Source organism: Homalodisca vitripennis, chromosome 1, assembly GCF_021130785.1.
Source record: "Homalodisca vitripennis isolate AUS2020 chromosome 1, UT_GWSS_2.1, whole genome shotgun sequence".
Taxonomy (NCBI): Eukaryota; Metazoa; Arthropoda; class Insecta; order Hemiptera; family Cicadellidae; genus Homalodisca; species Homalodisca vitripennis.
Genome location: NC_060207.1, coordinates 28582926 through 28609640, shown reverse-complemented (window position 1 = coordinate 28609640; position 26715 = coordinate 28582926). Strand labels below are relative to the sequence as shown.

The 26715-nt window shown below is 31.7% G+C and overlaps 1 protein-coding gene across 3 annotated transcripts in view; it reads left to right on the top strand.

Moving 5' to 3' along the window:
* Nucleotides 1-26715, top strand: part of LOC124358811 — an 88885-nt gene that overhangs the window by 6247 nt on the left and 55923 nt on the right. For all 3 annotated transcript variants that reach the window (XR_006922083.1, XR_006922084.1, XM_046811089.1), the window contains exons 2-3: nucleotides 7278-7497; nucleotides 12265-12382. Coding sequence is in view for 1 of the 3 variants with exons in the window: in XM_046811089.1 (XP_046667045.1) it covers nucleotides 7278-7497; nucleotides 12265-12382 (338 nt within the window). In the remaining 2 variants the exon portion in view is untranslated. The remainder of the gene's footprint in view (nucleotides 1-7277; nucleotides 7498-12264; nucleotides 12383-26715) is intronic.

The window sequence follows — 26715 nt, the reverse complement described above, 5'->3', positions numbered from 1 at the left end:
CATGAGCCCTTTCTCTTCGTATAATGTTAGTGAAGGTTTGCAGGCATTTGAATTTTACAATACGCGTGGGATGAAGTATATGAAATAGATAAATAGACTTAATATAAAAAGGAGTGAAATTATTTATCAACTTATATTACAATCAAAATTTCTTTTCGGTTTGAACCTTCGTTAATTAATACAAAAATTTTAATTTTTACTCTTTGGCATTTCTGATGAATAATCAGCTGTGAGGTATTTGTCAATGTTTATTATTCAATTACAGCTATTTTTATTAAAATATTTATATATATTTTATATGTTCATTTTTTATTAGTGTATTTTTTAAAGATATTTTAGGCATTTTTAAGTGAACATGTGAGTTAAAAAGACATATTTTATCAATTATTTAACCTCAAACCAAGTAGCCATTGGCTTGTTATGATATATCAGATGTCATTTACTATAGAATGTTAACAAAGAAATCAAAAATAAATAAATATTGACCTTATAGCAGTTTTTCATTGCTTGAAAACATGGATAAAACAATGTTTTCTAAAAATGAAACATAGCTAGATCGTTTTATCGCCCCCAAAACCCCCTGCATGATAAATTTCATGAAAATCGTTGGAGCCGTTACCAAGATTAAAATTATAGAGTGGTGTATATGTCAGTTTCCCCATAAATTGGGATATTTTGTTTCGGTAGGTTGGTAACAATGTTAAGTGGCAGCAACATGGAGTAAGTTCATATGTTGTCTGTTTCAGTGGCTAGTGTAAAGTGACGCTATTTGCATCTGATATTTGTTTGTGTGTGTTTTTAAAATGTTTACAACCCTACAACGAGATTACATTCTTCAGTTGTGTTGGAAGCATAATAAAAATACTGCTATAATAATTGAAATATTTAGTTGCAAATATCCAGGTGTCTCGATACTCACTCGATAGTACATGCGGAAGTTAAATAAGAAATTTGAAAACACACAAAGCATTTTAAATGCCCCGAAGTGTAGTCGTCCACGATCAATTTGCAAGGAAGAAAACCTGCAGAGAGTTGCCTAAAAATGAGCACTTGTTTATCTTGAGAGAAACTGATATGACAACTTTGTTTACAGGAATTTCATGTCAGTTAACCCAGAATCACATGTAATGGAATAACAGAGATACTTGTGTGATAGGTTTTATTTTACATTAGTGTGTAACAAAATAATTTGATTGTAAATCGTTACAGGTTTTTTTTTTTCAAAATAACACATTCTCTAAAAATTTGAGTAAATGCGCTGCACATGTTTAAATGCTAATTTAACTAATTTAAAATTAAACATATATTTTTTACTTGTTTATCTTAATTGAACTAAATGTAAAATGGTATCATTTTGGATTGGAAACTAAATATAGTGTTAGTTATACTAAAATGAAAACTGGGATCGTTTTGAATTGGAACTAATAACTATGATAATTGGAATGTTTCACATAATAACTAATAACTAAATCTTGTTAGAGAAATTTGTTATGCCATTGTTCATTTACAATAACAAGTTTTTCATGATAGCTAACACTCAGTTTCTTCTAAATTGTTTTTTTTTTTTCAGAAAGTTTTATATCTCTTAAACCACAGAATTTTGTACATCTGTCAAACACAAACCATGATAGAAGTCTAATTTGGCTATCTTTCTATAAATTATCCTCGGGCATGTTTGGTTTACAAATTAGCTAAATCAAAAATGAAAATTGAAGAGACAATTAATGTGAAATTGACAAACATAGAATATTTTCTGTGTGAAAGTAATGTTTCTAAGAGTATAATTTGTCATAAATCTCATTTCATGTAGTTCGACTATTAGTTAGGAGCGCACCGAGCGACAAATAGTTCAAGTCTTACTTGAGTACCTCCTAAAGTATCCAAATAGGTATTGGAATATCCCATCATACATGTAGGCGTGTGTTAGGGGAAGGAAGTTGGAATATTACAAGGACTTGTATAGACAGAATATCTAATCTAATGCAGGAATGCGAGAGCTCAGTATTGCTCATAGTTTGACAGAAGGCCTATTATCACTTTTGTCAGTGCTCAGCAGTTTTGTTATCTCTACATGCACCTGTTTCCTGTGAGAAACAGATGTCTGCTCTTTCCAAGTATTCTTACATACCATCTGTTGGAAGCTCATATTGCTCAAATCTTTAACATTTTATAGTTGTCTTTGCTGTAAAACTAGTTTTATACCAAACTTATAATACTTTATACACTATTAAATTACTTTATAGTGCCATTATTAAAACCCATATTAATTATATCAGTTACTCCTTTTGTATATAATTCCTACCTTCTTCAATAGGAGACATTCTTTATTAATTATTCAAAGCATAATTACTACAAAATTAATAAATAAAACCTTAAAATTAACCTAAAATTATATTTAAATACATTAAAAAGTAAAAGTAAATTTGCGATGAGTTAAATAACTACTCACTTTCATATTAATTATTATATTAACTGGATTATGACAGTTAGTGGATTCTCTTGCTCTATTTATTTTTACATTTAGAACAGTTGAAACATTATGTTTAATACCAAAGTATCAATTATTCTTGTTGATGTTTTTTTTATTTGAGAGCACTCCTGCATTTCTGCATTGTATACTTGATAGAGTCACCAGGTGTTAATATAAGACATAAAAGCTAATATTAACTTAAATTGTGGAGGGAATAAAAATATCTCTTATATTAAAAGCACTACTGCAATTAAAATCATACATTACATAGCATTTTCGGTACCAAATATGGTTATATAGTTATTGTTCTGATATTTGAACAGAAAGTTTAGTTTTCGATAATAAAAATTAAACACTTTGACTAGAGATCATATTATCTTTAAAACATAAAGAGATATACAGTAGTAAAGAAAATTTTGTTAAATATTTAGTGAAAGTAAAAAATTCTTTATTCATAAATTGTACACACATAGAATGAATCTAGTCTATAATACTACAAATTAACTTGTCATAATATTAATCAAATTTTTAATTTATAGAAAATCTTACCTTAGCTAAAATATTTAAAGTGTTTTAATTTTAAATTTAAATAGAGGAATTAGTAAAATTCCTCAATTAACTATAGATTTAAGCTAATTAAATAAGCCTTAAGCCTTACACTAAATATTTTTTATTACTCTCATTTTTAATTTGTACAGGAATATAATTTAAAAAGCGTTACCAGAATACCTAGTCTTTTTTCATACAAATTTAACTTGTGGTGGTTTACAACTATTTAATTTCTCTCTGGTATTATAAGGATGGATGTTTTCAATAAAATTTCATTGATTATTTTTTACAAACATTATAGTATCCTAAATTGACAAGTCATATACAGTAAATATCTAGCTCTCCAATGTATCTTTTGACACATTTTAAATCATTTAAATTTAATATCACTTATGCTTTCTCCTTTAACTGAACCTTAAGAATTTCATTCAGATTTTGTTGTTGTTGCTCCATAAATGGAGAGACCAATATATGTTTGAGAATTTCAATACTACACATTGGTTTTATGCTTCTGATTGCAAATAGCCTAAGTTAATTCTATTGAATATTAATTAAAAATTTTCATCCCATATCAAATTATTATCAAGCTAGTGCCCAAGAAATTTAATTGTTTATTTTTTACTTATTTCAATATTGTTAATAAACGTAAGTTATTAAGTTTTTTGTTTAGTTTCAAAATGTGTATATTTAGTTTATTAAGGATTTATAATTAGGTGTCACCTGTCTTTGAAAAAATTATTGAAATTTGATAGGCTAACAGCTGCATATTTTCCAACTTCTTTGAATTTATTTCTCTGATAATTTTAAATTTGTATCGTTTGCACTGCATACAAGCACAAATTAGTGTTAGGTGAAAAATTCTAACATCTGTCTATACATTTTAGGTAACACTCGAAGAGAAAGGGTCCAAGATTTTACCCTTAGACACTCCTATTTCAACATTCTGTAATTTAGATTTAAATTTTCTGACTAGTTTTGAATTGTTTATTTGCGATATTTCCACATATTGTTGTCGGTTTGACAAGAACGACTTAAATCTATTCAGTGGATTTCTTTTGATCCCCAATTGACTTAATATTGATAGTAACATCTGATGATTTACATTGTCAAATGCTTTTGATAAGTTCATGAATATTCCAATGACTGTTTCATTATTTTCAAGTAAGTTAACACGTTAGCTGCCAAAGGTATTTTTGAAACTTCTCTCAAATGCCATGTAGGTCAGATCTGGCCGGCACCGTATATAATGGTAAGACTTTCTGTCGGCCATATCTGACCGGCAACATCAAAAAGCAGGGTTATGTTAGGTTATGTTTTTTTACTATGTGCTGCGGTCTACAGTCAATTTGTTGAACTTCTAGCGATCTTGAATATCGCTATTTACCTACAAAACGACTCCCGTTGTTGTCTACTTACTTTAGCGCGGGAAATTAATACTCAAATATTGACTTGTTGTCATGGTATTGTGTCGGCCAGAAATGGCCGGCAGTATTTATTACGTAATATCGATCATTTTGATACTTACAAAATGAATTAAATTCTTGTTAGAAACACATTTTACGTGATGGAGTGATTGTTCAAGGATTGAATAAAGGTACAGCCAATGATTTACAAATGTTTGGTTTAATTTTTACATAAATCAGACATATTAAACCTAACTATCATTTTTTTCAATAAAGTACATTTCCTTGTAAAATATTTAGTTGTGAAATAAAATAAAATTGTAAAAATTTGCAATATTGATAATAATTACATGACACTTTGTTATAAAACATGTTATTTGTGAACTTCACGAAAACAGTCTTTACATAAGTATGGCTTCTCAGGACACTGCTCACAAAATGTGTTCACTTTGCCCAGTTTCTTGGCCACATCACGTCCACTTACTTGTACAGCTTTTTTGTAACACATTTTGCAGTACCTTCTGACCCTGTGTCTACCCTTTCCCTCTCCAGTAAAGTTTTGAGATATAGTCAGATAATGGTGCCCTGTACCTTTTACAGGAGTAATAGTGTTATTATCTAGACCCATAAGTGAAACAGCCAGATTTTCTTTAAAAGTTGTAATTGACATGCAGTGCTTTTTCTGATGTCCGCCTGCTGTAGGTCTTGCTTTCACAGCATTAGTGTAGGCCAGCCAAGAGTTTACAACAGCGGTTCCAAGAACTATTTCTTCTGCTGCTTTATGGTACCATCTTCTTGACTTTCGAACACCAGTGCTATAAGATGAGAGTTGGTCAGACACATCGATGCCCATCTTTCCCTTGTTGTACTCAACTATCACTAATGGCTTAAAAATGTCATTGCCTTTTTTGTCTATTTTTCCTGTGAGAACGTACTCTACTTCATGTTTGGTGGACAACATTCGCACTTCTCTCTTGTCCTTCCATTTGGTAACTACAATACCATCTTCATTTTCAAGGGCTTTCATTTCTCCTTTTTTTATTTGTGCCTTCATAACATCGGCAGGGAGACCTTTCCTGTTTGCTCTCACAGTACCAACAAGGTGGGTTCTTCTAGCTAAAAGATTTTTGGCAAGTTGCACTGATGTGTAGTAATTATCTACATATAAGATGTGTCCCTTATCCAAGTTATGTTCCATGAGTTCCATGACCACTGAGGTTGAAACTAATTCATTATTTTCATTCTGGATGGTCCCTTTACCCATGTAAACTTTTATACAATAGGTATACCCTTGCTGGTCACAAAGTTTGAAAATCTTTAGGCCATATTTGTGGGCCTTGTTGGGTATGTACTGTCGAAATGACAGTCTGCCCCTAAAGGGAATCATGCTCTCGTCTATTACGAGATCTTGGCCAGCAGATTTCTTGTTCAAAAAAATGTCGTTCATCTTAGAAATTAGGGGCAAAATCTTTGCGATACGCCCATCACGTTCCTCAGCAGCATGATCGTTAAAATGCCAAAAGCGTAGCATTAGCTGGAAACGGTTTCGGCTCATAACTTGAGAAGCAACAGTATTCTTATACAAAATGTTGCCAGACCAGTAGTCTGTTATGCGGGGATGATTAGACAAGCCCATCCATATGAGGATACCAATAAACTTCCACATTTCTACATCATCTGTGGGAGCCCATTTATTAAGTCTACTACTTCGGTTCAACCTCGTTTCTCGCAATACTTTACTGGCATTTCTATTAGTCTCTACGACCATCATTTGTATAATGTCGTCAGTAATGAAAGCTAAGTAATAGTCTACAGGTTTAGCATCATTGGCCATATTTAAATGGTACTCAGAAGTAGAAGTGAAAAGAAATTCTTGTTGCCTACCTTTAAATTCAGTCCATTCATCCATCATCACTTCTCCGTCATTTTCACCAGAATCGCCACCGTTCATATCATTTGTCTCTATTTCCATTGTAGCCTCGCCTTCATCATCACTACTGTCATGATCCGATTCACTTGGCAAAAAGTCCGGATCTTCATCCGTGTCGTCAACACTTGAACCTATGTTTTCCTCAATTTCATGTTGAGGGTCTGGTTCACTGGACATTGGACAGTCCAAAAGTCTTTGAATTTGTTCTTCATTTACGTCTCTACTACTCATAATGAAATCGTTTACACAAGTTTAGTTTCGTTCAAACTAGGTTAAAAGAAAAGATTACGCACGCACAATAGGTTATTAGAAGATACAATACACTATGGCGGGAACGCAGTGGAATGCACGGACGAGCAATGGTTACTGCGCAGGACAGTGGCTGACAGCGCTGACAGTGGCAGACGGCAGCCCTAACTGATACCAACATCGGCGCACAAAATAGTCGCAACAGTGAGCAATATAGTGCCGGCCAGATCTGGGCGGCAGTGTTATTTTTAATGAAAAATCACAACGAAAAATGTTGTGCCGGCCAGATATGGCCGACGCTCAAATTGCATTATATTCAAGAGATTTCAATGCAGTTTTGACAGAAAATGAATTTTAACTAACAAAACAATTCGAGTTAATGAATAAAATAATTTTAGAAACTTGGCAATTTCGGGGTTGGGCAGTAATATGAGCGTGGCATTTAGGGCTAGTTTACTGCCGGTCAGATCTGACCTCCATGGCAGCTAACGTGTTAATGATAGATTCAATAAAGTTTGCTGAGGCGGTGATACCATTCATTGTTTGGCATGAATGTTTTGTCCATGATTTATTTAATCAAATAAATATATTTGAGAGTAACTGAAATATTACAAGCATGATCAAATAATTACCCTGATGTTAGTTTTTACCTGTAGTAATTTTTGAAATATTTCAGTTACAGGTGGAAAGTCTGTCTCAGAAATAGTTCAGCTTCTGAGAACAAAGGCAAAGCTAAAAATCTCCAAGGGGCTTGAAGATAGTGAAGATGTGGATGATCAACCAAGTAAATCAAATCAAGTTTTTCCTTGGATGAACAAGTTCACCGCACTGTGTAAAGAAGTTATCCTGGAACCAAACATTAAAAAGCTTGATGAACTCATCACTCAATTTTTGAAGTAAGTATCAGTTCAAAATTGTTTGTATGATGAATTTGCACCATTCATATTTTGTTTATGATGTTATAATACAACATTTTAAAAGATTATTAACTAGAAGTGGTTGTCCGATATTTCCTGAGTTGGTGATGATCTTTGTGCAGAGGCTCACTATGTCTGTCACAATGTATACAATTAATACTTAAACTGAACAGTCTTATATATTGTAATAATCACTACTTTATAATATTTTAAAAATAAGTTTAATTACTGAAAGTAGTTGTTAAGATAAAATTGAAAGCAAAAGCCTTGAAAAATGTGTTTTAGCATATAAAATATACAAGAATGTCCAAAAATAAGTTTCCTTATTTTTACCTCAAAATATAAAGCAACACCAAAGATTACCCTACAGTGGAATCATTTAGTAAGAGTGTATTTGTATCAGCGATGACCTTCCTGTAGCCCGGATGTAGCCTACTCGTTTTTTTGCAAGTCGATAATAATAGATACTCTATTTTGTGTTACCACCAGCTATTAGATTCGCAGTGATGACCTTCCTGTAGCCTACTCGTCTTGTGCAAGCTGATAATAATAGATACTCTATTTCGTGTTACCACCAGCTATTAGATTCGCAGTGATGACCTTCCTGTAGCCTGGATGTAGCCTACTCGTTTTTTGCAAGTCGATAATAATAGATACTCTATTTCGTGTTACCACCAGCTATTAGGTTCGCAGAGATGACCTTCCAGTAGCCTGGATGTAGCCTACTCATTTTTTGCAAGTCGATAATAATAGATACTCTATTTCATGTTACCACCAGCTATGACGTTAGCAGTAAAAATTAGATAGTAGCCTTTAGAAGTGTTTTGTGAATGCAGATGGAGTGAAATGGCTGTACTTTGGGATTATACCGACCGCACCCAGACGTGAATCGTTATTTGACATTTTGCTTCTACTGATTATTAGATTAGCGTAGAACAATATTTCGTTAATATAAAACAGGAATTGTCTTATCGCAAACCCCTCCCCATCCTCAGACAGAGGTCAAAGTCGAGCGGTCTAGTAGATAACGTGATTGAAGAGTCTCGCAGCCTGTTCAGCTGGTGCGTCGCTTTGTTGTACTTCCGTGTTTTACCCCTACATTTCTTCAAACACAAAAATTCAACAAAAACAAACATTACCAAACAAAAACTAAACTCTTTATTGAAAATAACACACAAAACTTGTTTTTATTCTTGATCACACTCCGCCACCCAAAATGCGAGTGCCTCCGGCCAAAGGTGCTGCCGAAGCCCGCGCTGATGTCAACGGAAGAAAAGCATCTCTCGAGATAGTACCTATCAGTAAAATATCACATTCTATAGAGGGGCTGATCAGAAATATAAATTGAATTGTAATGGAAAGGCAATTATGTACCGTGCAAAAAACTTAAATAATCATGTGATGCCGCGCGGCCTGCCGTAATCGGGATTCTCGAGAAAGATAAGATAATAGCAACAACAATACTGATCACAATACCTGGAAATGCTTGTTGATTGATGGAATGTTAGTTCTGTTACTCAACTACATCGTTTTATAACATTCTAAGTTCATTGAAAAAAGTTTAAGCGTTGGGGGCATATAACGGAATCTGACCCCATTAACAATTGATAATTGTTGTAAGTTTGTAATTTTGTAATTAGAGTTATTTTTTTCGTTCTATCATGTTTGTTTCGAAATTTATATTTTTGTGTTCTTCATACTGGTGTGGTCGGTATAATCCCAAAGTACCGAAATGGCAGTAGATAACTGGCTGAAGCATTTGGTGGCAGGATCGTTTTATACTGGAATATAAAAACTATTTCCAACATACAAAAAATATCTTAATGTCAGTAATTATGTATAAAAATAAATCATTTTTAAAATATATAAAATTTTAATATTTTAACTAGTTTTTAAAATGGTTTATAATTTGGGAAACTCCCTTTTTAAATGTCGTATATACAACATTTAAAATGAATTTCTTGCATAAAAGTTTTTTTTTAATTCTGAAATGCTAGTTAGGGTTTGTGATATTTATGAGTAATTTACAAATAATTACAATCACAAATGCATACAGATAACCAATAGTGATTTGAAAAGTACTATGTATTTCATAAAAAAATAAAATAAAATAATTTTTTCGACTCAGTTATAAGAAATAGTTAGATTTTGTAACAATTGATAACATTAATGAATTTCTCATAGATTTTTATGTACTCAATATCTTGAAATCCGTTCAAGACACAAAAACATTGTTTAGAACAAAAGGTTTTGGAAATGTTATAAACATTCCAAAACACTTTGTTTTGTTCCCTAGCTCCATAAATAATGGAGTTGTGAATTGTTGTAAGTTTTAATGTATGCCATATTTGAACCAAACTGGCCAATGAACTTTAAAAGATCCATTTTTATACCAAGTTTCAACTTACTTTGGCTTTGTTTTGGGACAGTTATCGTTACCACTAGTCGTGTTATTTAGTATGTGTGTGTGTGTGCACGTGTGCGTGCGTGCGTTTATCAACTTTTGATCAGAGGACGGTTTTAGGATCCGAGGAGGTGTGTTTAGTGAAGTTATGCAGTCATTTTTGATAAATGCTACTACAAGGAGAATTGGAATAGGCTGATACAATATTCAATATCTATGTAAAAGATGTGCTTGACTAGTTTTTACTTTTAAAAACTAACTAAACAATTCTGTGTTGAAAAGCTAAAATGTATTTCATAGCAATAAACCTTTCAACAAGTACTAATTGTAACAGGTAATTGTAAGTTTGATTACAATTATATTGTAATTTAAAGATGTATACATGTTATGTCTATTATGTTATGTGTGTGACATATGTTCCAAAAATGCATATTTTATTCAACCCTGGAATTGGTCATGTATTTCTTCTGTGATGGTAGGCCTGGTTTTAACTGATTTGGAAAAATCTATTTAACTCAATCAATCAAATTCTTTACTGGCATTGGTATTACACTTTATTAAACTATACTAGGGTCACTGTGAATTTAAGTTAATTAATGTATAATTTAGCCATTCCTTGACAATATTACATTCAAATGTCCAATGAAACAACCGTTCACCCATTCTCATTCATAATTCAGTCATACTTCTGTTTCCAATTCAGGAATCTCCCAGTTAAATGCGAGAAATTCGTCAGCCCTATAAAATGCTTGGGGTGCTAAAATCATACCAGCTGAGTTTTGACTACTGTGAACAATGGAACAATTACTTCCGGTAGAATTTGGGAAAATGTTGACAGACTCACGTGTAATGGCAGGTATCCCCTGCCTACCAGTGTGGTACTTGTCCTTTCTTCTAGTTTCATATCACCTCAGCCAAAGTATTTTACATTATATTAAAGCTAAATATTTTGGGATTATTTTCTAAAATACAACTTATATAGACAGTATATTTTTTTAAATTAAGTGGTTTTAAAAAGTATCAAAATTTAACGACAATGTTTTATTACTATAAAAACTAGTTTTTAACTTATATGGAAGAAAAATAAAATGAAGAGTTTGGTCTACTAGGATTTGAGATGATTATGTGCTATAAGTAAGTGTATAAGTTATCGTGACATGTTACTCAGTGGCAGATTGATAACAGAAAGTGAGACAATATGACAGACTTTGAACACCTGGTAGACAATTATGAGCTCTCGCGCAGACTTGCAACAGGTGTCCCAACACAGTTTAAGCGCTGTGTTGCAATATTTTATGTTTACTACAAATTATTTCATCCTTTATTTAGGAATAAATTAATGGAATCTTAGTCTCAGATGAATTGTGAAAATTTTATAAAAATTGTTTTAGTTGTATAAGAGAAAATTTAGATCAAAAAATTAAATACATGGTTTATTATATTTTCAATTTAAATTATATTAACAAGAATACAAAATTTACTGTAAAACTGTAAAATACACCCACATGTCAAATTTAATAAAAATTGATCCATTTATACCGTTATCAAATAGGCAGTTTGGCTAGGCCCAGGTAGTTTTACACCTATACACACGCAGATCCCACACACACAAGTACAGGGAATTAGGACTGGCCGTATTTCCGCACTGTTAGTCACCTGGTACATATCCTCTATTAAAACTCGGATTTTTGATGTTTGTAATTTTATCCTAAATTGAATTAGTATATATAGATTGTAAACATCACTACAAGAAAATGTATACAACACAATATATAATACACCGGAAATGGACACTTCAGGATGAAAGAAACAACATTCATGGGGCTGGGATGTGATGGATGGTGCTATCCCCAATCCTCTGTGCTTCTGAGTGTGGGGTGCGGGCATGGCCCTTCAGCTGTTCTCCTTAATTCATAATGGTCGATATGATCTTTGCTGATACCACAAATGAATGGCCTAAACATCAGATACTCTCTCTCTCTCTCTCTCTCTCTCAAAATAAATAAATAAATAAAATAAAATGGATGAACTCTCCATAAAAAACATGTACCCTTATAATATTTTCATCTGTACTATATGTGGGAGTATTAAAACATTGCCTACATGCAACCAAATCTTGATATTGCAGAGCAGTCAAGAGTTAGTAGAAATATACAAAGAACTAACATGTTGATTGCTGACTACCACACACACCATTCTTTACTTTGATAAAATGTCTGTCCTCCCATTTTCTAGACACAATGTATATTGTTCTAAATCTGACTTATAGTTCCTGATTTATTTTTAGTTGTAATAGATGTATTTTATTGTACATGATAACACTTAACCCTCTTTCTTTATAGGTATATTGGAGAAGACGTCAAACAATGCTACAACAAACCAAAACGTGCGTACAAGCTCAGGACAAGAATGAACGTGTTCATGGTGTTTTTCCACATGATGTATTGGGAGATCAAAAGAGTAAGTGATTTCAATATCTTGTCATTATATGTTAATGAAGACTATTTTAACATGTAAAAATATTGAAACTCATGAGGGATGCTTAAAAGTTGTATTTACTTATAAACATACCAGTAGATATGAATATGCTGGTTCTAGGGTACTTTTGGGACAACAGAAAATAAAAGTTAAGTACTGTATAAAGGACCATAAACAAATGCTGTATAAATTCTACTGAAATAATCTCTGATTACTTTCTAAAGTATCATAAATGTATCTACAGATGTAAACATTAAACCTTACTCTTTTTGCCTAAAGCTGCGAGGTTCTAAGCAATTTATTGGAAAATCTAAATGCAATTATTAGTAAATATTTTGAAAACCTAATGAAAAATGTGAAGGAATCATTAGTAAATCTTTGGGAAATTGATGAAAAATCTTCAAATCAAACTAAAAGTTAGTGTACATTACAAAAATTAATGAAAATTATCAATAAAAAATCTTTGTTCTACAATTATTGAAAAATCTATTAATTCAACCCAAATTTATTGAATTACTGACATAAAAGTTGTTAAATTAAATGAATTTGTTAACAAACCATCAGTTTTAAAAACTAAAAAATACTTTTTCTTTAATAAATAGAGTGACGTAAAATATCATTTCCATACTGCAAAAAAGAAATTTTTGAAAATCGATATAACATACATTACAATTCTAAAACACATTTGCAGAATAAATATATTTATAACAAATAATTAAACCTACTAGGGCTCAGGAAAACCAAATTAACAATTACCAAAATATGTGATATAGACCAATTGAGAAAATTAAAGAAACATTTTTAATAAAAATAAGGAAAATGGTGAATTATTTAACCCTTTTGAGTGCCACAGCGTTTTGCTATATGGTATGCATAAAATGCCGAGTGAAAATGCCTGATTCTGCAAGGGTCTGGTTAAAAATTCATAACAAATTTATTTATTGGTATAATGTCGGGTTTTTCTTTAGATAAATATATTTTTATTTATACATATAAAACATTGATCACTTATTTAACGTTTTTATACAAATAAACAATCATTAACAAAAACTTTATGAGGAAAAACATTTTGTTTTTTATTTTGACACAACTTAGTGTTATTGAAATATTTTATTTTTTCACTTTTAGTTATTCTATCTTATACTCTATTTAATTCTTTACAAAAAGACATAAACATTTTTTTATACTTATAAATAAAGTTTGGAAAATAAATATGAAAATATGAAAAGTATCTTCAAATTAGTTTGTTTGTGTGTGTTGTTCTAGTCTGTGTGTAAGTAGAACAATGACTTGGCCGCGAGTTACGGCGATCGTAAGCATCTAGTACTTTACTAAATACGTTTGTATAGTTTTTATGTTTGTTCAGTGATATATATAAACAATGAGTCGTAAAAACATTGCTGACAATGAAGACCTAGTATTGCAGGCATTAGATTTAAGCATTATCAGTGTGTTAGATTAGGTTAGAACATTTCTAGTTTTGTTGTAACACTGATAATGCTTAAATCTAATGCCTGCAATACTAGGTCTTCATTGTCAGCAATGTTTTTACGACTCATTGTTTATATATATCACTGAACAAACATAAAAACTATACAAACGTATTTAGTAAAGTACTAGATGCTTACGATCGCCGTAACTCGCGGCCAAGTCATTGTTCTACTTACACACAGACTAGAACAACACACACAAACAAACTAATTTGAAGATACTAACACTACAAACCCATTTACACTTAAAAACTTTCAATATCATTTGTGAAATAAACAGCAGCGCAAATAAAACACGTGACGGCTCGTCCGCATAGCGGTCGATTCTAAACTCGACTGATGCGCTCACTTTACAACCGCCATAAAAATCAGAATCTTACCAGAATGCAACAAAACCTACATCAAAAGTTACGTTGAAGCCTTTGGAATGCGTATGTATAGTCATTGAGCTAATGTAGATAAATACTATAGAAAATATAAGTGTTACTGCAAAAGTCGCTAACAGCGATTCTGGCATTTCTTGCTTAAATGTGGGATCGCTGACAGCGGCGCTCCGGCGCTCAAAGGGTTAATGAAGAAAATATTCAATTAATCGCTGATAAATTATCTGCCAAGCACTTTGGAAGGGGTTATTTTTTTATCTGTCAGTGCCAAATTTTATGACATGTCATATCTCTCAGTGCTAAGCACTCTTTTGGTATTTGTGTAGTGTTCAGCCCAATGATCATAACTTAAAAAAAAAAAAAAAACATAATAGGATGATCTTGTTGTTATTATGTAGGGCAGAATGTATGCTATAACTTGTAATATTTATTTAAATAGTAAAACATGTTAACATCTTTAGATAAAAAAATGTAAAAAATTTAATTTTTCAAACCTGAATAAATAAATTATAATTTAATGATCTTAATTTATTTTTATGCATAATTTTTATTTTTCCGTATGTACATAGAAACAAACATACCACATTAAAAAAAGTTAAAAACTGAGTTTTGATTTTTTTGTAATTAAGTCTTTTTATTTGGTATTTTTGTAGAGTGCCACAAAATAATTTCTTTCACAACTAAAAAAAAAATAAACACAATGGGATGACTTATTTTGTGTTGGGGTAAAGTAGGATATGACTTCTTATATTTATTTGCTTGATACAATGTGATGAAATTTAATATTTGTATGTATATTATTTGTGTGAAATATATATTAATGTTATTAACTCCACATTATAGGGTTATCTTTATATTAGTATAATAAAAAGTCAACTAAAACCCTTATAAAAAAACATTTTTTAAAGGGTTTTAGTTGACTTTTCATTATCCAAAATGACTTAACCGATTTTAATGAAACTTTTTATATGTCTTCAGGTAGATTCTAGAATGGTTTGAACTTACAATTCAGTCAAATTTAAATTGTTTATTTGATTAATTTTTTATTTATAAATAGAGATTGAAGTTAAAGAAATTCATGCATCAGTAGGAAAAAGAAATTCATGCACCAGTAGGGAAAAGTTTAAAAAGAAATAAATTACGGGATTACGTTGAAAAAAGCCTAAGGTGTAAGTTTTAAATGTATGTAATAAAATGTTCCTATTGCAGTTGGTTAATTTTTGATTTCAAAACATCTGTTACTTTCTGGATAGCCCTCGTATTATAAAATATTTAAATAACTACGAAATAACCGGAAACTTTTTTTGGTGTGAATAGAAAAAGTCAAAATAAAACAATTTATATATAAATGGAGACTAAAAAAAAAATTCAATATGTGAAAATTAAGAGATTTCAATGAATTTTCTAAAAATAAAAGTAGAAAATACGGATTACAATGCTATTGTAAAGATTGTTTAGGTAAATATCTAAAATAATTGTATGATAAAAAGGAAAAAAAACGTTGTATTTGTAAGAAGTCTTATTCCACTTAGTCCAATTTAAATGCAAATCTAGTTCTAGCCCAAAAAATTTGGTGTTTTTACTAATATGAGGCGTGTTTAGAAAGTAAGTAACGTTTCATTCTACTGCCGCCGTAGCGCTGCAATCTGTGTTCTGCACATGCACACTAGTTATCCTTGTTCACTGGCTATCGACTCACACCACTTTAGTTGTTCTGCGTTGTGTTTTAGTTTTCTCTGAACGTTTAAAATGTAAGACAATTAGTGATCCTGCCGATTATGAGATTCGTTCTGAAATATAATTTTTGAATGCAAGGAATGTGAAACTGGCTGAAATTGATCGTCAACTTCGAGATTTTTACAAGGAAGACGTGATAAGTTAAAAGAATGGTGAGAAAGTTGGTTAGTATGTTCAATGGCGGTTTAACGAATGTGCATGATGGGAATTGGAGCGGTCAGGCCTTCTCTTGTCACTGATGTTCTGGTAAAGACAGTTCATGAAAAAATCCATGAGAACAGATGTTTCACTATGACAACGCCTTTGGACAATTTCCAACAAATTTCACGCACTCTTTTGGGATTGGAAAGGTGTTTTGCTGATTGATTTTCTCCCAAGAGGTGAAACCATTAATGCGGCACGGTATTGTTAAACCTTAAAAAACTAAGGCGGGCAATTCAAAGCAATGCTCAGAAACGGAATTGTGTTGCTCCATGACAATGCTCGGCTCCATACCGCTGGTGACAATCAAACATTGGTTCGACAATTTCATTGCGAGCAGTTCGATCACCCGCCGTACAGCCCGGACTTGGCACCGTCTGACTACCACTTGTTCCTGCACATGAAGCGCGAGCTAAGCGGCCAACACTTTGAAACCTGACGATGAATTGAAAACTGCTGTGGAGTCATGGCTACATTCGTTGTATACCTTCTACGAAGAAGGTATAGACAAATTGATCACCCACTACGACAAGTGTTAGGATATCGGTGCAAAATATGTTGAAAAATAGTTTAAGGTTTGAGCTTTCATGTAGAAATGAAATTGTTTTACTTGTTCTTTTTAAAAATGGTACTTTCTGGATTTATTGAATTTGGTTATGATGACAAAATTTAAATTGTCCTTATATAAATGATGCTCTTATATGTGTGAAGTGTAAAAGAAAAACTGGAAGAAATTATATACAATTTATGCAAGTATTAATGGAATTAAAAGAACTTCAGGAAATATTTTGAATGTAATATTAGAAAGTATCAGTTTTTAACATTTTGATTTGAAATTTGTTCTTAATAAATAAAGATGGTGGGACATTACAGTGCTTTTGATCTTTGTATAATGCAACTTGAAATCAATTTAAAAAGAGAATATTAAGATAATTTTTAAAAAGAATATGTATTATCTGAAGATGTGATGAGGTTATATCAATAATTTAAAATAGTTTAACATAGAAAAATATCAAAATTTATCATCTAATTTTATTAAAAAAATATCTAATATCAGTTGAAAGATTATATGTCTGTTATTTGTCTTTATCGAGTCCAGAATTTTTGGAAGAATTTAAAGATTCAGTTGATTGGCATAATATTTTAGATCATGGAGATTATCCTGTGCAAATTTTATTGTAATATGTTGCTGAAATTGCAAAATTAAAAATAAAAATCCTGAATATGATGAAGTTGATCATTAATTTTTAATCCTTTATTAAAATATTTATAAATTCTCATAAAAAGTTAAATTTGATTAGACAATTTTGAAATCTTAAGTAAATTTTATTAAATAGTGTAGAAATGTTTTCTTATTAAATGATGGATTACTAAATGTATTTTGGCCATATAGAGAGAATGTAATTTAACATTTTTATCCAATTAGTAAACAATATTTGAATGAACCATATAAAAAACTGAACTCAACTGATTTTGGAGATAATTTTTGCTTCTACGGTGTCATAATATCTCTGAAGGACTTCTTTACTGCAACATTTTGAGATTACTGGAACAGAAGGAGTGTTAGTCAGACAAGAAGAATGTTCAGACAATCATTCTCTTGACATGTTCTTATTTCATTGATGTTTTATGCATTATTACTGGATCTTTTGTACCCTTTCGGAAATGAGGAGGAATTTCTCTTTCAGGTAATTCTTTCTCTTAATTTTCGAGTGACAAGTTGGATTCCTTGATAGACTATGTGTTTCTTGATTGGAAGTACCAGTTACATGAATTACATCAAATTTGTATCATGCCAACATCAACGCCTAATGTATTGATTTCATTAGTTATGAAATTCCTTTTATCCATATTGGATATGGTCTTTATTGGATTGGTATTTTATCAACACAATTTATTTGATGCCTTACAGTTTTTGTTAAACCTATCTTTTCTGTGACAACTTCAGGAAATTTCTGTAACAGATCTTTGAGGTTCCTTTTATCATTTTCATTAATCAATCAATCAACACTTATTATTGCCGTAAAAAATATTGACAAAGTCTCATTACAGCTTTCATTTTAAGTATACCCAAGTTATAAATCTTATATTATGCATACATAAGCTAAAATACATATATACAGCCAGAAGCATTGGGGAATTTAAAATAAAATGTTTTTAATCGGAAGAACTCGTCTAATGCATTAAATGGGTTATCTAACAGCCATAAGTAATATTTAGTAAAAAGTATTTTTTTTTTACTTTAGGATTATGGGTAACAAATGGTTGTATACCCTTAGTGCAATAACAGAATGGCTTTCAAGAGTTTTACTCAATAATGTATTAAAATGAATAGATGCAGCAATGTTATACTTGGTATTGTGGGAGTGTTATACTGCTAGTCTTTACTAATTGAGGGTTTTGAAAGATATGTTTAAAAAGATCCAACAGATACAGATTTATTATGGTCTGAATTTTACAAATAGTAAAAAGAGGTTTACATTGTTCAAGTGACTGTGAATTAGTAATTATTCTTATAGACTTTTTTTGAAGGATAAGAATGTTATTAATCTTTCTTGCATTGCCCTACACTACAACCATACCTTGTAATGGATTGAAAATAGGCAAAATAAGCTGTTCTCACATAATTTTTATGAACACAGAATATAAGCCGTCTGAGAAGATGAATTACGATAGACAACTTAGTTGAAAGATAATTAATATGGGCACCCCAATATAAACTTCTGCCAATAAAGATTCCCAAGAATTAGGGTGATTAGATAAATTACTTTGAGAGTTGTAATTTACAGATTTTCGTAAATCAAACAGGATTTTTTGTTTTAGATATATTTAGATGGAAACCGTTTTTTTTAAACAAGCTTGAAGCGTCTAATAAAGTATTTTGTGTTTGAATCTTCAGTTCCTCATTGTCTGTATTTAAAAATGTTGCATCATCTGCATATAAAATTGTTGTAGCCAACGATGGCAAGTAATTAATACAGACCAAGGATGGATCCCTGGGGGACGCCATACGTGACATTTACTTACTGAGACCAGTTACCATTGTTATAAACCTTTTGTTTTCTTTTGCTTAGATATGATTTTAGAAATGAGAGCTACTGCCCAACCCATAGTGTGATAATTTCATGGTAAGATTATTTATGTCAACACAATCAAAAGCTCTGCTCAGGTTACATAGAGTGGCCTGAGCGATTGCCTTCCCCTCAAAAGCTTGTGAGACATTTCTAATTTGTTTAGAGCTTGAAAGGTAGATTTATTTATCCTAAAACAGAATTGCATACAATTTAGAAGGTTGTTTCAAAGTAATTAGAAATTTGCTTATAAACCTGGATTTCAAGTAGTTTATCAACAACCAGAACTATAGAGATGGGTCGGTAACTTTCAAGTTTATTTTTTGAACCCATCTTAAACACTGGACAAACTCTTGATATTTTGAGTTCTTCAGGAAAATAGCTTTCATTTAAATAGAGGTTAAAACATATTGTAAGAGGGACAACAATATCTGAATAATTTTCTTTAAGACGTTATTGGACATGTTCTACATATCACTACTGTCAGAGTTGCTTAGGTTTCTAACAGATTTTATTATATCCTCGGGTCTGATGTCTGTCCATTAAAATGATACTGGTGGTAATTTAATGTTCCTTTTTTGTAAACATTCTTTTGCAGTACAAAAAGAATTTTCCAAACCGTCTTTAATTTCTGAGACAGAGTTAATGAAAAAATTATTAAAAATATCTGGAATAATGCTGATACTATTGCAATTGGTACCTGAAAGACGAGTGTTGCTGTTGATAATATTCCACACAGCTTTATACTTATTATTGCTTTGATTTATGTAATTTTCATTATGTTGGGGCTTAGCTGAAGCAATAGCTGTACTTGTTTTTCAGGACTAAAAAGCGCTGTCTTAACTTAACATAATTGTTTTATATACTGTGGGAATAGAAAAGATTTGGCTTGTTTGAGTCAGATTTTGTCAGTCTTCTAAAATATAATAATAGCGTTGTTAAGCATAATCCAAATTTTATTAAAAAGTAGGTGTGAACTATGGTTGTTTTGGTAGATTATACTGTCTCAGTCATAAGAGGCCCAGTCATATTTTGTGCTAAGGTCATTCAGTGAGCGTTTAGGAAGATCAGTTTTTAGGCTAATAGTCATATCTAACTAACTTTCTTGGTTTATGAAATTGGTGATACTCCCCAGATTCACAAGAATACCATTGTGATCTGAAAAGGAAAAATCCATAATTTGGCAGATAGGATAATCTAAACAAATTATGTTATTGGAAAGACATTGTCCAGGTAATTAAAATGTCCTGTAGGGCTATGATTCAGGTAATAATAGTTGTATTTTTTAATTTTTGGAGAGCAAGTGCAGTTTCCCTACTGGTTGTTACATAAAATTTGTAGTTCAGATTGCCTCCAATCACTATAGTATAGTTGCTCCCAATTTGTAAAGAAGTTCAGTAAATCCTCTGAAGATTTAAGGAAAATTTTGGGGTTGCCTGATGTTAAGTGGTATATAGACACCACTATGATGCTTAATTCATCTATGAGGTTAGCGGACACTTCAAAATGGAATTCAGAATGGAGCAGAAACGAATGATATCACAGGCTCTTGACTCTAATGAGTTGTGAACAAATACAAGTGAGCTCCACCTAATATGATTAGTTCTACTGTATGCACTGACACAATTATATCCAGATGGAAAGGCAAATGATGCTTCCTCAACCCTAAGACAATGCTCCGTGATGCAAACAAATTAAATCATGTTATTTAATCATGTAAAAAAAACTTTCCAAGATTGTTATTTTATTATTTTTTTATGTCAACAAGGCCTTGAATGTTAAGAAACAATACTTTTAAATTATTCTCATGCTGATATGTATCATTTGGACTGATTATTTGAGATTCTATGTAATTTTTGTTGTGTTTTCCATTAATTCTAAAAAACTCAATTCCCCAATGCGGTGATAAACTCTTGGCTGTCAATTTAGTTACTTATGTTAGCGACACGTAAAGTGTCTGTACAATGATTTAAATTTAACTCCTTGTTGATCAAATAACAACTGTTCATGGTTCCGTTTTCTATTAAGGAGTCTACTTTAGCACTGTTTATATGAAAGAGCACTCAGATCCATGGCACAGTTACACTGCTTTAGCACCTCACTAAATGTGAGGACACCCAGTCTTAGCTCGTGCGGCAGCTTCGATTGGAATGATTGAGCATTGGTTTCTGTGTCATAACCATAAACCCATAATTCATCACCAGTTATGACTCTCTGGAGAAAATTTGGGTCATCGCGGACAGAATCCAACAGCTTTTGGATTCCAAACCATCTCATGCCCAAATCATTGATAAAGATTGACTGGTACGAGCCAGTCGATATGTGCCTGGTGATTCGACGATTGGTCTTTACTACTTTCTTCACTTTATGAATGTTTTCGTCTGTTCTTGATGTGCTCAGGCATTCGGCACGCTATTCGTCGTTCACATCTTCCTGGCCCTCTGAGATCGTTTTGTACCACCTATAAACATTGCTTCGGTCAAAGGTAGCTTCACCATAAGTCACAGTCAACATTAGGAATGCTAATGTATTTAAATCTATGGTATGATATTAAAAATGGTCATAAGCTATATCAAACTCTGGGATGTTGAGGATGTTTGCTAAGTCATTTGCTAAGATGTTGCTAGCCCAAGTCTCATTTGCCAAGATTTATCATTGCTAAAATTTCTGTTTTTTCCTTGGACAGTCCTAGCTTTACTGTGAGAATATTTAGGGTGCAGAGTTGTGCGGTATGGTCAGAAATTCCTACAGCCAGAACAACTATTGAAACTTTATTTTCTACTAGATTTGTACAAACACAGTCAATGACTCAGGAGGAGACTGAGGAATTATTCTAATTGGACAAAAAAGAATTCTGTTCATGTTGTAGCTAGCAAGTGTCTCACTGGGGAGGATTTGGTCATGTTCCAGTTTAAGGCAGTCCATGTTGATGTATCCAACCAACAAGAATCATTCAGATTGAAAATTTTCAATTACTGATGAGATAATAACATCCAAGGCATTTAACATTGTGTCCTTAGGTTGGTAGATGCCAGTTATGTATGTACGAGTATATTAGTCTTAATTCACACCATAACTAATTCACACATAAGCTCTTTGCCGAGATATTGTACAGGTATAGCTTCCACATGAGGTCTTATGGATTTCTTACAGTAAATTGCAGCATTTCCTTTCAGATGGTTTCTTCTACTGTATTCAGCTACAAGGTAACAGTTGTCAAGACTAGTTGTCCTGAGTCAATCCATGTTTTGTCAGCATAACTATATGAGTGTCAATGATCTGCTGTAGGTGTTTTAAGATGTCAATTTTTTGGTTGAAGACTGTTAACAGCTCAGAGAAATCGTCTGAAAGTCATGGCAAAAATAAAGTTATTTTCTTTATTTGTCTTGGTTTATCTTCATTTTGCTGTTCATCACATTGGTGGAGCCTAAAAAAGAATGTGAATGTGTATCAGATTTTCCTGCAATTTGTTCTGATGTAAAGGAAGGTGATTGAGGTGGCAAAGAAATTTCACTGCTGGTGTTGTCAGTAAATGCAAAGTTATTAGAGACTACTACTCGAGTACCCGTAGTGCTTTTCCATGTGTTCTCTGTAGAAGACAGTATTGCTTTAGAAAAACGTTTATAACTCTTGCCTTATTTTGCGTTCAAGGATGGTGTTCTTGATTTGTTATGTACAACTTGTTTTGTTTGAGTAATCAAAGACTTGATAATACAAAGTCACAGTACATTATGATAAACCTTTGTAGGATTCGGCCTCATTACAAACAATAGACAATAAAAAGAGAAAATGGAATCAATAGTAGGTCGGTCAAGACATAAACTTGATACGGAACAAGCATAGCAGAAAGACTCACCAACATGAACACTGATAACATTGTACATTAATAGGTTATTGTGATTTTTATGAGGAAGTTTACACTAGTGCTTTATTCAACTGAGTATTGCTTGTCTCCAATCAATTGTCTTAACAAACACAGTTTTGATTATATTTGATCTGTATTATTGTACATTATTTTATAATATCGTATGGGTAAAATCAATATAAAAATTTGAATTTAGTTTATAAATTCTTATATGTCTGAATTAGTTTTTTTACAAATGTTATATCAAGTTAGATATAAATGTTGCATTCTATAAAAGTTGACCCTAACAATAGTCTTAAAACATTTTGGCCGATAGCCCTTTACAAACCTGTTCTACGTGCTTAGAACCTAGAATTGGAGACAACATTAACATAATCGCTACTTATATTAATGCACTTATTATATCCAATAACAAGATTTTTGTATATCGCCTCGATAGAAGTTACTGCTATGCAGTTGTTTTCATAATATCGTCATTGTGGTGCTGACCTCCAAGATTCTTGTCCAGTTAAAAAATTATAGTCACTGGGTGCTATATCGAGCCTGTGTGGAAAATGATCAAATTTTCCTCAGCCAAAATTCAAAATGTCAAGAAATTGTTAATTTTTTACATACAAGTATATTTATTAATGTGTATTTTTCATTTTTGAAAACCTATAGTTTCATTATTTTTGAGTGACTTTCAAACTAACTTTACCTAAGATATGACAACTTTTTTTACCAAAGTAAAAAGTTTCCATGTATGTCTCAAATAATAAGCTCAGAAATAAAATAAAGAATAACATTACACACAAAACCTTCTATGATTTTTCTTGACATTTACTCAAACTTCTTCTTTCCTTGGAAATTATGATGTCTATTCCCATGTATATACTTTATACTTTACAAATATTGTAATAAAAATAATCATGACGTACAAGTTCTTCATCTTTGCCCAAACTGTAAATTGGAAAACGGTTTTTGAGCACGGGAAATAATTCCATCTTCTATACTAATATCACTTGTAATTACTGCCTAATCACAAAGCAGGTTTTACACTCCATTACGATCGATTAATCTCACAACTAAACCACACCTAACCTCGCATATAGCAGCTGACAAATGAAAACAACGTTTGAACAAACAGGTGGTCAATTCAGTGCTGCTAGTAACGAAACTAAAGTAAAAAAACTTTTGTCTTCTCAGTAAAAGAACCAGTAAAGACCATGGCAACAACATCTGTTGGATATTTTCAGAACTAGAACAGCCCATAAGAACAAAGATTCGCTAAACATAGATCTCATAACCAGTGCATGATTGGACGTTCAGTCCGGGACTGTTCGGCACATAAAACCAGCGTGTTTGTCTTCCCCAATGGGGTAATTCTTCCACTGTCAATATTATTCTATTTGGTTATATTTAAATTTAGAGCCAAATTACATCTTCATGCCAAACCTTAGAGCCAAACTACACCATTTTATCATGAAAAAGTCTGGTAATGTATGTTTTTTTATGATCAGCTTTAAATGTATAGTGAAACAAGGTATAAAACCATGGTTTTATTTATATTATTATATTTTTACTTTGTAATTATAATACATATGGTTTTTTAAGTTAAATACCCAGTTTAATCTACAATTTGAAACTTTATTACCATATTTGTTTTATTGCATATATATTTTATCATATATTTTTGTAAAATATTTCCTGCTGCAATCAATTGTTAAATTTAATTAATGTCAAATAATGTGACTAATAAACTCTAAAACGGGCAAGATATATTTAAATTTACTCAGTTTTATTTACAGACAACAGGTTATGACAAAAGTTTTAGTTTATTATTGAGTTATCAGTACTAAGTGAATGATTCAAACATTGTTCCAACACTGGAATTTAGCAACTCATTCCAAAGTAATAAAAGTTATGAATTTTCATGTGAAAACGGGTCCCAAAACTGACTACATTATTTAATCACACTTTAATCACATTTACAATACATTAAAAAATAAAACAAACTGTTGTAACAATGAAAACAACAACGGAAGTCCAAAAAATCATAGTTACAGTAGCGTGACTAGCTTTTTTATATTGGCAGACAACTCACTTAACTAGAATTTTCGTTGTGTACCAAGGAATCAATAAATATGCTGCATAAAAACAACTGTAATATTGTCTCAAATAGTTGAAATTATTGTGAAAAATGTGAGAGATGACAGCACAATGCAGAGCCAGTGGAATTAGTAAGTGGGCTGGACAAATGCCCAATGGGCAGGACACATGTAAATGGGCATTTGTCCAACAATTTGCCCAAAGCATTTTTAAGCGCCCAAAAGTGGTAATGTATATAAAAAAGAAACTTTAACCTTGAACTGCTTGTAACAGTTAATTGAGTTCCTACAACATTCATAAAGCCCATTATTAATGGTGTATTTTATGGAAAAACAAAAATCAATTAAAAAATAATCTCTAAAAACTTTGATATTTTCATTATGGTATTTGTGAAAAAACCTCTAAATTATAACGTAGTGACTTAATATTTGAGGTAATCAATGATGCCTAAATATTGATTATACAACAATAAATTACTATGTAAGTTTCCAGCCCAAACATTATAAAAATATGGTTAACGTTAAATTATGATAAATAATATTCATAGGATAGTATAAAGGTACTGATAACTAAAATATTATAAGCTATTAAACAATATATATATATATATATATATATATATATATATATATATATATATTGTAGACTCTTGGAGCAATTGGAAAATTCTTTAAATATTACTAAATGTAAATAAAAACACTACTTTTTTCCAAATTGTTTATTTTTTGGACGAGGCCTTCGAAACCAAAAGTGGAGTTTTTTGTGGAGTTGCCTGAAGATGAAACCTTTGGTTTCGAAAGGCCTCGTCCAAAAAATAAACAATTTGGAAAAAAGTAGTGTTTTTATTAACATTTAGTAATATTTAAACAATATATATTTCCAATAATATTATGAGGATATTATCAGATAATTATATTCTTATTCTGAATTCAGTTGGTCTACTACTGGATTGAATAAAAACATAAAATTAGTCACTTCTCACCTGTGGGGAGGCTGGATGAAGAAATAAGTTAGGAGATAGATTTGGGAGGCATGATTGGAGGCATTGAATAGGAGGGAAGCCATGTGTCAAGGGGTGGGGGAGTGAAGTGGTAACACTGGGTGTCAGTGGCAGTATGGCACCAGCAACGTATTAGTGGGGAGACCTAACTTCTTCTTTGTGTTACAGCCTCACCTTAACAAATGCAAAACCGTCTTAGTGCAAAATGGTTAAGACAAAAGGACCTGTTTGGTACTTTTTTTAACTTGAAAGGGGTCTTAAATACTGTTTTAAGGAGTATAAACATTCACATTATAACAAGATGGAAAGACATGTAAACAAGTGTTTCCAAGTGCCCTCAAGAATTAAAAAAAGTACTGTCAAAGTACTTTAAAAAAGTACAAGATACCAGCTCTGCTCTACTTATTTAGACACACAGTACACATGAATGCAAGGTAACATAGATAAGCAACTAGAGGGGGCAAAAAATCTCTATCTGCA